The 14,165-nt window shown below is 52.6% G+C and overlaps 1 protein-coding gene across 7 annotated transcripts in view; it reads right to left on the reverse strand.

The window, feature by feature from the left end:
* The window catches only part of NRXN2 (neurexin 2), a 101,092-nt gene that overhangs the window by 56,977 nt on the left and 29,950 nt on the right, over nt 1-14,165 (reverse strand). For 4 of the 7 annotated variants that reach the window (XM_057726755.1, XM_057726760.1, XM_057726761.1 and 1 more), the window contains 3 exons: nt 12,806-12,829; nt 5,216-5,377; nt 4,089-4,527 (listed from right to left, as the gene is read on the reverse strand). In XM_057726755.1, coding sequence (XP_057582738.1) covers nt 4,089-4,527; nt 5,216-5,377; nt 12,806-12,829 — 625 coding nt within the window. Of the gene's footprint in view, nt 1-4,088; nt 4,528-5,215; nt 5,378-12,784; nt 12,830-14,165 lie in introns of all 7 variants that reach the window. The other 3 variants (XM_057726757.1, XM_057726754.1, XM_057726759.1) reach the window with 2 other exon arrangements.

The following is a 14,165-nucleotide window of genomic DNA, read 5'->3' on the forward strand; positions in this document are numbered from 1 at the left end:
ATGGAATAGGAGGGACTTCCCTGGTGGCACAGTGGTTGAGAATCCACCTGCCAATGCAGGGGACATGGGTTCAATCCCGGGTCCAGGAAGATCCCACATGCTGCAGGGCAACTAAGCCCACGAGCCACAACTACTGAAGTCTGCGTGCCTAGAGCCTGTGCTCTGCAACAAGAGAAGCCACCACACTGAGGAGCCCGTGCTCCACAATGAAGAGTAGCCCGAGCTCACCACAACTAGAGTAAGTCCATGCACAGCAATGAAGACCCAACACAGCCAGAGAAAAAATTAAAAAAATAAAAAAATAAAACATGGAAAGGGAACAACCCAAGTGTCCAACAACAGATGGATGGATAAACAAAAGGTGGTCTAGCCATACAATGGAACATTAGTCAGCCATGAAAAAGGAAGGAAATGCTGACACATGCTATGACATGGATGAAACTTGAGGACATGATGCTAAGTGACATAAGCCACACACAAAAGGACAAATATTGTGTGTTCCATGTCTAGGAGGTCCCTAGAGTAGGCAGTTCATGGACAGAAAGTGAGATGATGGTTAACCGGGGCTGGGGGATGGGGAGTTAGTGTTTACGGGGACAGAGTTTCAGTTTGGGAAGGTGAAAACATTCTGGCGATGGAGGGTGGTGATAGTTGCACACCAGTGTGAATGCCCTTAACACCATTGAACTGTGCACTTAAACATGATTAAAATGGTAAATTTTATGTTATGTATAAATTACCACAATCAAATTTTAAAATGCGGGAAAGGTCAAAGAGAGCTTTGTTGGAGTGACTGTCCCAAGTCTGTGCTGGTGTACACGAAAAAATGTGCAGCATCAGAAATGGCTGAAGTCATTTTCAACAGAACTAGAACAAGAAACCTTATGATTTGTATGGAAATGCAAAAGACCCCAAATAGCCAAAGCAATCTTGAGAAGGAAAGACGGAGTTGGTGGAATTAGGCTTCCTGACTTCAAACTATACTACAAGGCCACAGTGATCAAGACAGTATGGTACTGGCACAAAAATAGAAAGGAAGATCAATGGAACAGAATAGAGAATGCAGAGATAAACCCAAGAACATATGGGCACCTTATCTTTGACAAAGGAGGCAAGAATATACAATGGAAAATAGATAGCCTCTTCAATAAGTGGTGCCGGGAAAATTGGACAGCAACATGGAAAAGAATGAAATTAGAACACTTCCTAACACCATACACAAAAATAAACTCAAAATGCATTAAAGACCTAAACGTAAGGCCAGACACTATAAAACTCCTCGAGGAAAACATAGGCAGAAGACTCTATGACATAAGTCAAAACAAGATCCTTTTGGACCCACCTCCTAGAATAATGGAAATAAAACCAAGAATAAACAAATGGGACCTAATGAAACTTAAAAGCTTTTGCACAGTGAAAGAAACCATAAACAAGACAACAAGACAATCCTCAGAATGGGAGAAAATACTTGCCAACAAAGCAACGGACAAAGGATTAATCTCCAAAATATATAAGCAGCTCATGCAGCTTAACACTAAAAAAGCAAATAACCCAATCCACAAATGGGCAAAAGACCTAAATAGACATTTCTCCAAAGAAGACATACAGATGGCCAACAAACACAGGAAAAGATGCTCAACATCACTAATCATTAGAGAAATGCAAGTCAAAGCCACAATGAGGTATCACCTCACACTGGTCAGAATGGCCATCATCAAAAAATTTAGAAACAATAAATGCTGGAGAGGGTGTGGAGAAAAGGGAACTCTCCTGCACTGTTGGTGGGAATGTAAGTTGGTACAGCCACTATGAAAAACAGTTTGGAGGTTCCTTAAAAAACTAAAAATAGAACTACCATATGACCCAGTAATCCCACTACTGGGCATATACCCAGAGAAAACCATAATCCAAAAAGAAACATGTACCATAATGTTCATTGCAGCACTATTTACAATATAGCCAGGAGGTGGAAGCAACCTAAACGCCCACCAACAGATGAATGGATAAAGAAGTTGTGGCACATATATACAATGGAATATTAGCCATAAAAAGGAATGAAACTGAGTTATTATGTAATGAGGTGGATAGACCTAGAGTCTGTCATACAGAGTGAAGTAAGCCAGAAAGAGAAAAACAAATACTGTATGCTAACTCGTATATACGGAATCTAAAAAAAAAATGGTACTGATGAACCCAGTGACAGGGCAAGAATAAGGATGCAGATGCAGAGAATGGACTGGAGGACACGGGGTTGGGGCTACGGGGGCAAAGGGGAAGCTGGGACGAAGTGAGAGAGTAGTATAGACATATTTACACTACCAATTGTAAAATAGATAGCTAGTGGGAAGTTGCTGTATAACAAAGGGAGATCAACTCGATAATTGGTGATGTCTTAGAGGGCCAGGACAGGGCGGGTGGGAGGGAGTCACAGGAGGGAGAGGATATGGGGATATATGTATAAATACAGCTGATTCACTTTGGTGTACCTCAAAAGCTGGTACAAGAGTGTAAAGCAATTATATTCCAATAAAGAGCATTAAAAAAAAAAAAAAGAAACGGCCGAAGTGACCCAAGGACCAGCCAGTCCTGGTTTGTGAGCCCTGGAGATGGAGCGAGGCTAAGGAGACCACTTCCTGAAGACAGAGACGAGTGGAAGGCCCTGGGGTCCTCTGCAAGGCCTGAGCAGATTTCCAAGCTAGAGAGTTACAGATCCCTTGTGTGGAAACCCTGGGACGCAGTGAGTGCTCTGTGAAGACTCCCTGGTACCATCATGATACAAAACCAGGGGATGAACCCATTTACCGCAAAGCCTGGGGAAAGCGACATTTCTCTGAGGAAGGGAGAAGAAACAGCAAGCCCATGAGAGGCCGATGCCTCTGGGAGCCACGGCAGCCCCCTTCCTCCCTGTGTGTGTGGGGACGGTCACTCCACCCAGACATGAAGGCCCAGTGCAGTGACAGCTGGGGGAGCATGAAAATTTAGCTGACGTTGATAAGAGCTTAAATTGGATAATGTGTCAGTTCTCATTTATATCAATTCTTTCGTGTCAAACAAAATGGAGAAGAGTAAAGAGAATTAGGCCGAAAACAAGAGGATGGGATAGGAAGACTGAAAATCAAGAGTGGAGGAGGGGTGGTGGAAGCAGCAGAAGATCCAAGAACAGCACCTGCTGGGCCCCAGCTCCCTCCGCCCTGCTGCTTTATTGTGCAAGAAACTTCACCAGGCAGAGCGTGGTGTTTACTGTCTGTGTCTCCACCGGAACATGAGCTTTGGGACAGTAGAGACTGTAGCTCACGGAGGCCCCGTCCTAGCACCTTGGACAGCACCTGCCACGCAGTAGGTGCTCGCTAAATATTTGAGTGAGTTAATAAAGAAGATTGAATGGATCTAGATAGAAGGGAGGCAAGATGGGGAAGCTTTTTTATAAAGAGAACAGGATAGGGACATCCCTGGTGATCCAGTGGTTAAGAATCTGCCTTTCCAATGCAGGGGAGGCGGGTTCAACCCCTGGTTGGGGAAGTAAGATCCCACATGCCGCGGGACAACTAAGCCCACGTGCTGCAAATACTGAGCCCCTGCGCCACAGCTACAGAGCCCACGCACCCTGGGGCCGGCGCACCACAACTAGAGAGAAGTTCACTCACCGCAACAAAAGATTCCCACGTGCCGCAACTAAGATCTGATGCAGCCAAAAATAAATAAATAAAAACATAAATATTGTTTTGAAAAAAAAAAAGAACGGGATAACCACCTTGCTAGGCACTGCACTGATGCGTTTACAGGTGTTCTCTTGATTTTCCCTCCTGAGGACCCCAGTTTAATGATCCCTTTTATAAAGGAGGAAACTGAGGCTGCAGGTGGTTGAGTGACCGCCTAGAGCCACACACGCAGGAAGTGGGAGCGTGAGGTGTGTGCCCAGGTCTGACTGACAAAAGGGCTCCATTCTTTCCACCAAGGCACCACGGCAACAGGGACAACCCAGGGGCCCGGAGGCCCAGGGGAGAGCGGGAGGAGAACAACGGATGAGACTGTCAGGGTGGGTGGCGAGGGGCGGCCAGGGGAAAGGGGAAGGTGCAGAGGCCTCTGACCTTTGCGTCCATCCCTCTGGAAGTCCACGTGGCACCACTCGCCGTCATTGACCTTGCGGCTGGATGCCCGCAGCTTGATGCCCCCAGAGCCCATGTCCAGCAGAAGGTAGAGGTAGCCGTCCAACAGCTCCATGGCAAAGTAGTCGGCCCGCTGGGCAGCGCTGTGGCTGCTGGCCCCGGCCGCGGCCCGCCGGCCCTGGCTGAAGAGCAGCAGCCCGTTGGGCTCAGTGGTGCGGAAGTCTAGGGAGATGGAGCCGGTGCGCTTGGCGCTCCAGCGGGGCAGCGCCACAAAGGCCTCCGGGCTCTCAAAGGTCACGGGGTCCAGGGCAGCCACATCCTCACAGCGGAATGACAGGTCCCCCTGCAGCTTCATCTTGGGGTCTCCTTCCTTTGCCAGGCGGGATAGTTCCAGCTTGAAGTCGTTATTCTTATAGACCACCTGCAGGGAGGGGCAGGGTCCGGGATGACGACGAGGACGCAGTTTAGGGCCTGGCCACACCCACCCAGCAGCACGGGCCCCTGCCACCCAGCCCCGGGGCCCCTGCTCAGCACTCCAGACCGCTGCTCTAGAACGGCACGCACAGAGGCTGTGAACAGCACCCCCCTTGCCCCACTTATTTCTCTGTCCCGTCTCCCTGCCCAGTTCGAGCACAGCGGCCCTCGGCGCTGCTGAATTGCAGTTCATAATAACTGCAGGATAATCGCCACTGACATTTGGTTGACATTTACACTCTCATCTGCTCTTCACAGCTGCCTTGAGGAGTAGGTACTGACCACTCGTTTTACAGACAAGGAAACTAAAAGTCAGACAGGTCAAGGGACCCAGCCAAGGTCACGGAGCTCGTGAGTGGGCCTTAAACACAGGTCTTTAGATTTCACATCCACCTCTCTTTCCTCTGTACACAGCTGCCTCTAGGGGCCTCTGAGAGGATAGGGGCCTTCGAGGCTCAAGGAAAGGAGAGAGGAGAAGCCTCTTGCCGGAGTCAGCGGGCCTTAGGTTTTGAAGAGAGGAGGTCTCCCACCACGGACCAGAAGGAAGAGGCCCCAGGCAGCTGGCCAGGTTGGACCGAATCCCACTGCAGACAGGGTTTCTGGGCTGCCCCTAGCCCCCTCCTGGCCCCACTCACATCCTTGAGGCAGCCCATGAAGTTGTTGCTGACGGGCGAGCCCGGCAGGTCCGCCGTGTTGGGGCTGCCCCCAATGTAGAAGAAGTCGTCCGAGCCCAGCATGGTGTAATCCTCCTGCGTGTAGCCTGTGGTGGTCAGGATCCCGTCCACCGAGATGGTCACCTGCCCAGCCCAGGGAGGGAGGGGGAGACAAGGAAACAACCGCCATCAACTCCCTGGGAAGAGCCACAGGCTGGGCAAGGGAGGGGCCGGGGGGCAGCAGGGGAGGGGGATCCCCCATTTTTATGTCTGCTTGTCTCAGAGGAGGAACAGTGGGGGCGGGGAGAGGGAAGGGGGGAAGGAGGCAGCACAAGATTTGATGGTTTCAGGGTGGGCTAAGGCCTGCCCTGCGGCCCAGCTCGGCAGGCAAAGGCCTGAAGGGCACTCGAGGGGCTCACCGTGACCAGTAGGAAGAAGCGGCTCCTGGAAGTCGTTCCAGACGGGAGTGGGGGCCCTAGGGAGGGCCCCAATAGGGCAGGAATGGCAAATGACACCCTTGCTTCTCTCCTCTTAAAGGAGTCTCTGGACCCTCATGTGATTTCAGAGCATCTTTCATAAACGAGACAGAGTACACCAGTTCTCCCGGGATCCTGGTGGCTTGGACTGCAGCACTCCCTCTAGGGCATGGAGGAGTCCTTTCAATCTTAGCCAGTGGGAGGTGGGTGACAGCAAGGACGTGAGGAACAGGAACCCAGTTACCCCTGGGGAAACTTGGAACTTCTTGGGGGACACATAGCAGCCTTGAGGGCTGATTCTCACCACTACCCCTCCTAGCTGGTCCTAGCCCCCTTGCTGAGTCTGTCTCTGTACTTCCTGGGTGCCTCTGTATCGGGGTCACTCTCTCGTCCCCCAAGAAGAGGGCAGCCATTGGCCTATTCATCAACCTGCCTGATCCATTCACCACCACCATCATTACTCTAGGGGGTCAGGGCCAGGCTAGGGAACAGACAGGGACAGGCTGACATCACGTTACCTTGACCCTTGGCTGAAAAGTCAGGTAAGGAAGCAAGATGGGTAGGGATGGGGGCATACGTGGTGTTCTGAGGAGGTGAAAGGGGCTCAGTAGTGGCCTAGGGAAGGCAGATGTGACCTTGGGGAACAATGAAAAGTACAGGGAACTCCCTGATTCCCTGATTCATTTTCCACCTGACCCTTGAAAAGTCTAGCTGTAGGAGCATCCCACACCCAGCCTGGTTGTGGGGAAGAGCCAAGGGTGGGGGGACCACAAGCCCCCACCTTCAGAGGCTGTGGACTAGGACGGGCAGGCTCCTGCAGGGGTGATCAGGAAGCTGGCTCACGGGCTTCTGCAGGCCACAGCTCACTCCGCTTCCCACTCCCCAAACATGCCTCAGCACCCCCTTCTTGGGCAAAGTCTGTCCACAGCCCATGATGTATCCCCCCCACACCAGTCCGTAGGCACATGCCACCAGCCGTCTTCCAGTGACCAGTCTCCAGGATTCCACTGTTGCGGGGGTGGGGAGTGGGTGTCAGGAACGCCTCAGGGACATGGGCAGAACGGGGCCAAGGGGGATGTCCCTCACAGGACCCTCGAGGCCCCTTCATGCAGGGCTGGAGCCTCACAGTGAGTGGGGTGGGGCTGAAGGGGCCCCCTCCTGGGCACCATCAAACCTTGTGCTGGGGGGACTAGGTTCAAGGACAGAGGTGAGGGGGTGTCTTTGGGGGTGGGGGGACTTTGAAGCTTTTGAGTCTTGTTTTGAGGGGAGGGCTGGTCACTCTTGTTTATTTCTTCTTCCCTCCACCCCACCCGAGGCTAGGAAGGGGAGATCTGGGTGGAAAAGGGAAGGGTCAAAGTATTAGTCACAAAAACATGCAGACAAGATTAGAATGGGTAGAAGGGGGCTGGAGAAAGGGCAGAAGGGGCTGGGATGCAGGGTTGGGGGTAAGACAGGGAGGTGGGGGGGAAGGGGCCTCCATCCTGCCCTCCACCTCCACTCCTGGGGCTGCACTGAGAGACCAGGAACTGGGCCACTATTAGTTCCTGAGCCTGTGTCTGGTCACCCCAACTAGAGAGTCAGCTCCTGGAGGCTGGGCCCCTGGCCTGATGTGTCCCTACCTATCCCGGCACAGTCCAGGGGACACATCACCATCATTAAAGTGAACGTCAAGTCATCTTGCGACCCAAGGTCACACTTGGTTCTCACTGCCTGTGTCCCATCTATGAACCTGGCCTCTCAGGAGCTTTTGGTAAACAGAATCTCAGTCCTCCGAAACTGCTCTGACGGGACACTCTCAGCCCCAAAGCTCCCCAGGAAGAGGCTCTTCCTAGCTCCAAAGAAACGTCGGCCTTCCAGCAGCCTGAGCCACTCAGCTCTCCTCCCTCCCTGGCCCCAGAAGCCAGGGCATCAGCTACTGGCATCTTCCTCACCCTATGGGCTCTCTTCAGCCAATCCATTCAGCCAGCTCACCTGCCTTTGCCCTCAGAGTTAGAAGGACCTGACGGCGGGTGGGGGGGGGGGGCCTCCTCAACTCCCCTCCAGACTGGGTGCAAATCTGACCTTGCCCACCGAGGCTTTCTGCCACATGGTACCCCTATTGGAAAAGGGCTGCCTTAATCCCTTTTGTATCCGTTCCTACTTTTTAGAGCTGCTGTGGCCCAGGAGGTGGGGAGAGGGGAGCAGGAGGCAGGGTACCATAAGGAGGTGCATGGAGGAAGGAGGGGGTCAGCCTGAGGATGGGGGAAGAAGAGAGAAAGGGGGAGACGGGCACTGGGTAGAAAGGAAGCCAAGTGTCAGGGGAATGGAGGAAGGTCTCTGGGGAAGGCAAGAAGGGAGATGACTAAGATTAGTAAAACCCGACTGTTCCCTCAGACAAATCAAAGTCCAGACACAAAAATGGCAGGTTCGTTAGTAAAAGCAGGAAACGGGGGAATAATTCCCCCAGTCCCCCTCCACCCCAGGGGTTTGTGATGCCCCTGCCCCCCAACCCCCCCGCACAGCTTCTGGAAGGGGTGGGGCCGGCAGGGGAAGAGGGCAGAGGGGGGCATGCGACACAGAACAGCCACTGCAGCTAGGACACGTGCGGGTTAGAGGGCCAGGGTGGGGGGGCCCGGCCCAGCGGGACAGGCGAGAGAAATGCAGCCACAGGTGGGAAGGCGTGCAGGTCCAGGGGGCGTAGGGAAGAGCCGAGATGGAGGCGAAAGAGCTGTAGGGGTGCAGGAAGGAGAAGCTTCCTTTCAACGGAGGAAGGGAGAGGAGCCGCCACTAGGACAGAGACATGTACAGGCTGAGAAAGAAAGGGATGGGACATTAGACTCAGACCTTCCTCACCAGAGGGTGACCCAGACACTCATTCCCACCACCCATTCGCCACTGATACTGAGCCCAGACACACCTGCTCACACACCACATCCTACTGAAGGCAGTGGGAGGGAGACGTGACAGGCTCTTTTCCAAGCAGCAGACTTCTCGTTTTCAGGACCATGGCCAGCACCCCCAAGACACAGCGGAGACTGCACCCAACCCACAGCAATCCACGCAACACAGACAGACGGGGCCCTGAGCGGGGCTGAGTAGGACACGAGGAATGGGCCACAGCTCTGCCCTGGAAAAGCCACGCCCAGCCAGGGAAGAGGGGAAGGAGCACAAGACTCAGGAGCCCAGTGCCCAGCCTCCGCTCCATTCCCCAGGGGCGGGGAGGGTGGCTGAAGGTGGCTGCCGGGGCAGCCTACCACCTGGGTGGACTCTCAGCCCTCCCTGCTGGCCCCACCTCTCTTCTGCTCTGCTCTGTTCTGCTTGTCGCCCCACCTAGGCATGCTGCTGGGAGGTGAAACCAGGTCCTGGCCACAAAGATCCCCACTCAGGCACTCCATGCCTACCACGTCCATGGAGGAAAGCCTGGGGAAGAGGAGAATAGGCCTGACATCATCCAGAGCCTTTCCCATCTCCCTGCTATGATCATAGGGTTTCTGATCTTCCCGGGAGGGGGATTATTTGTCACAGAATAAGATTGAAGGCAGGTGTTTTTAACCTGTAGGCAGGTTAGATGGGATTTGGGGGGTCAAAAAACCCCTTGGCAGTGTATGTAAACTGCTTCGATGGACTTCTTTCTCCTGTGAGAGTCCACCGCTGTTACCAAATTCTCAAAAGGCTCCTGAGCCAAAGATGGGTAAGGACAACTAGTTTAGGAAGAAGGTCCTGGCCTGCCCTTAGGACTGCAGGGGTGGGAGCAGGGCATGAGGACAGGAGGGAGGGTGTGCAGCCCTGTTACATGTTTGAGTTCAGCCATCTGCTTGGGGTGGGGAGTAGCTGCAGAGAGAAACAAGTTGGAAAGACACACCAGGAAGATGACCTGACCAGCAGTGACAGCCCCACCGTGAATCCTGGCGACTGGATTTAATAAAGTTTGGGAACAGAAATTTCACATCAGAAATCCTGAGTTCTCCTTTGGCCTTTACCATCTTCCAGAACAATCTCAGTTTACCTCTCTGGCTCTCGTCTGTGAAAGGGGTTTAACAACTTCCGTCACTCCGTTTCTCCCAGGCTCACTATGAGGATCAAATGAAATCAATAAAGTGAAAGCACTGAACTTTCTCCCACCTCTTGCTGTGTGACCCCAGGCCTTCTCAGGCCTCAGTGTTGCCATCTGTTAACTGGGAATAACCTCTGCCTGCTGCCTGCAATCTAGGCATTCATCGAGTTTAAATGATATCCAACAGGTGAGAGCTATTTAGGAGAAGCAAAGCCCCAGCGTTACATGCAGAGAACACTTCCTTCAGCCTGACCACACCTGACCCAAACCTCTTCACTTGTTGGCCTTCTTGGTCTGGATCCACCCTCTCGCCCAAGGAGCAATGTTCAAATAACAAAAAGAGTCCATATAAAGGAGTTAGTAAAAATATTTACAAAACCAACCAGAGCCCAGCTGAGGAATGCCTGGGAATCAGAGCATGTTGAACCCTGTCTCTTGGGGTGCCCAGTCCTCTGACTCCATTCTTGGCTGAAAGAGCTGATCCCTGGGACAGGTGTCTGAGGGTTTATGAGGCGACACAGGCACCAGCTCTGATCGTCAAGCAGTGATGCGCACACCAGAAAGCGTGGCCTAAAAAGACGTAGAATTTCATGGGCACTTTCCTTGCTAGGGCTGAAACCAGACAGGTTGTTTGCTTCTTGACCAACTTAACCAAGTCATTCCATCTTTCCTCCTCCTCCCCAGGCCCAATTCCTGGGGCATTCATGTAGTTATTTTGGGACTGATTCCCAAGAAAGGACAGTAATAGGATCTCCAGTGGGGCCAGAGATGCTGAATTCGCCAGGATTTGCTATGGGAAGGGAATCGCTTCTTTACAAAACATCCCTGCCCTGGAAACACGGAGATAATCAGCTGACATTTTATAAAGCTTAATAAAATTATAATTCCCTTTACAGAGCACAGATACTTTCACTTCCGTTCCCCTTCTTCATCTCCACACTGACCCCATGACATAGGCAATGCAGGTATATCAGCAGCCTGTTTGGCAGTGGAGGAAACACCTTTAGCCCCAGTTCACACAGCTTTTAACTGAATTGAGACTAGAAGGAGGGGGAGGTCTGCAGGGCCCTAATTCTCAGAAGGTATTCCTCAGGGATTGGGTTTATCTTGCCTCCCTTCTGTCCCCAGAGTCACAGGTTGGCTGTCCAGTGAAGCTCTGTCAAGAAAGAGTTCTAAATGCCCAACTCCTGACAGGTACTCAGTGGCCGGGCTGGAGGCTGGGCAGCAGTGAACTCCTAGAAATGGCAGCTAGAGAACAGGGCCTGGGGAAGGGAGGTGCTGGGACCACCACATGGCTCCACCTGAACACTGGGACAACAGAGTGGCCAGATGAGGTCCTGGACTGGGGCGGGCTAGGCCGGTCGTGGCCATGGGCACTAGCTCAGGAAGGGCTAAGGACAGGACCACCACAGTTCTGTGGGTGCAGGCAAATGCAGACCTGCAAGAGTATCAGGACAGGCCAGGTACATACTCCTGGGGAGGTGAGGGGGCCACTCAGATAGGGAGCCCCAGCTCTCATTCTTCCCTCCTCTCCAGCCAGGCAGCTACGCAGAACTGGGAGGCTGGGAAGGCCAGGCAGCTGCCCCAAGTAGCACGGGCCCTGTGGGAGCAGACACGTCCATCTGCAGGGTCCCCAGCCTGGTGCTCAATCACTCTGCATTATTAATAGGCGATGAGTAACCGCCTGCTGCCGCAGAGCCAGGACCGGGCAGGCAGGAGGGAATCCCAGGGGATGGCGCACAGCAGGGCCTGCAGGCACACACTCCAAGGCAAGGCAAGGAGCAAAGGGCCAGCCTCAGCTCCTTCCCTGCTCCTGCGCACCCTGGCCCCACAGCCCACCTCCTAAGAGCCCTCACCAGCTCAAAAACAGTCATGCAGCCCCCAGCTCACACCAGCGTTTACACTTATAGAATCACCAGCAGAGTCTCACAAACACACAGTACAGTCTCCCACTAACACCCCCTAAATGTCACACCAACATTTACACAGTCGCACCCACACACCAACACACACCAGCTGCGTTTACGCAGACACCCACACCGACACTCACCGGGACTGAGCCCAACCCAAACAGAGGAGCTTGGCGACAAGAACCCCGACTTCACCCCGGCTGGGCCTCCTCCTCTCACCCCTCAACAGGGAAGGGAACCAACCCCGGTCGGAGGCCATGCGGGACAGGCAGGGGGCAGAGAGGGGACAGGAGATGGAGGGAAGGAAGGAAGACAGTGTGAGACACAGTGTTAGTCAGAGCAGAACGCTGTCCCTGGTGGGGGGAAGAGACCATTCGTGCCATGCAAGATGTGGGAGGAGACAAAACCAAGACCTCTCAAGGCTGAGAAATGAGGGAGGGGATGCGGCCTTTTCCCTGGCAGCCAGCATGGGGCAGCTCTTAAATTGGTGTGAATGGTGATTTGAAGGAGCTCCGGACTGGCCCCAGATGGCTCTGCAACCCCAAGGCCACCTTCCCCGCTGCGACCTGTGGAGCCAGCTGCCCCCAGAGGCCTCACCCCCAGCCTCCTCCCCCAACTTGAGGGGCCCATCTGGGAGCAGACAGTGAGCAGAGCGTAGCATGTCATGGGATGGTGTTTTCCATGGATTTTCAGGAGACCAAGAAAGAAACTAAATCAAAGAAAAGAAACAAGGGGCAGGGCAGGGGAGAAAAGGAACAAAATAAAGCAATAGAAATAAGCTGCCTGGCATCAGGGCTGGTCTAACCAGAGTCGATGAACGTGGGGCCTGCCCCAGGTCTCTCTGGCGAGGAATCTGAATTCAGAAGTGGGGGGGTTAGGGCAGCGACAGGCCAAATTGCTTGATTTCTGTTTGTCTTTTGGATTTGAGTTTGGACCAAAAAAAGAAAGAAAGGGGAAAGAGGAAAACGAAAAGAGAGAGAGGCAAATCTAAAGATTGTCCAGGACGCAGAAAACAATTGGGAGAGCAAAACAACCAAAACCAAATGGGGGAAAGGAAACAAAAGAGGGAGAATCGAACAGTTAAAAAAACCCACGGCAAACCAAACGGTAAGACAATTAGAGTGATATCTACCAGATAATGCAGTTTGTTTACCATAGCGTGTCCAATGCCTGCGTGCTTCACCGGAGATATGGGGGAAGGGTGGGGAGGGTCAAAAAAAACAACAAAGACAACAACAAAAGAACAGAACGAAAAGAAAGGAAAAAGAAAATGACCAACTGTGAAACTCAAGGAAGGAGGAAAAATATATATCCATATATATTTGGTTGTCTGTTCAGACCCTCCCACCTTAAGTTCAGCTGAAGCGTTTTGTTTAAAGAAAATTAAATTATAACGGGAGGGAGAAATAAAACACACACAAAAATTAAATCCCTTCTCCCAATCCCCCCCACCCCTCCCCTGGATCCCTCTCCCCCCTCCCATCCCCTCCCAGAAGAGCCGCTGCAGAGAAGGGGAACAGTTAAAGACTTTGGTTAGTAGAGAAGAAAACAACAAAAGAACTGGACCAGGAAAGCAAAGACTTAAAGATGGCGACATTCCGCAGATGAGACAGAAAGGTTAGTTCGGTTTTTCACTCATCCCTTGCGCCTCCTGTCCCTGCCCATCCCTTGGTCCCTCGGGTTGTAAGCGTGTTAGTAACACACACAGAGTTGGCAACGGGGGTTTTCCAACAGAGGGTGAGAGAGGGAAGGCAGGGGGTTAAGAAGCAGACCCAATTATGCAGTATTAGTAAGTCCTATGGGCTGAAATGTTAGGGAGTTGAGGGGAAGGAAGGGAGGGGAACAGGGGTGTGAGAAAAGCATGGGCTATTCACTCAGGTAATGGACGGATGGGTTTGTTGGCTAACTGGTCAACCAGATGGCTTTCCAGAGAACTGCCTAAAGAGTGAGTTGGTGCTGGCCAACTGGCTGACCAGTGACCATGTCGAGTTAATGGGTTAACTGGTTGGCGATGGGCCAGCTGGCTGTCAGACTGGGAGAAGAGTGGCCAAGGCCCCTAATGAATCCCGAGGCTGGCTCGAATGAGAGGTAATTTCATCTGGACACAAAGGGAAGGGGTTCCCAAGGAGCGTAAGAGGGGATGTGGGTGTCTGCTTTTCCTGGGGATGGAGGATAGCAAATTAGTAAATAGATTCAGGGAGTCGTGGGGGGGGGGGCAGCTCTTTTTTTTCCCCCCTGTTTCTCTTCCTTGAGAAAGGAAGAGACAGCAAGTCACCACCAGGACAGGGAAAAGGCGACTTTGCCCACCATGGGCTGGCAGAGGGCTCTCTCTCACATCATACCTAATCATCCCAAACCCTTCTCCCCTCTCCCACCTGGAGCTGACTCCTCCTTCCTGCCAAACTTGACTTTTCAGAGTCCACATTTCCCTCAAATTTCCCCCAGTTCTTCAATCATCCCACCCTTATTCTCTTATGCTCCTCCGAGCACCTATTTCTCCCAGAATGAAATAC

This window comes from Hippopotamus amphibius, chromosome 3 (genome assembly GCF_030028045.1).
Source record: "Hippopotamus amphibius kiboko isolate mHipAmp2 chromosome 3, mHipAmp2.hap2, whole genome shotgun sequence".
Classification (NCBI taxonomy): domain Eukaryota; kingdom Metazoa; phylum Chordata; class Mammalia; order Artiodactyla; family Hippopotamidae; genus Hippopotamus; species Hippopotamus amphibius.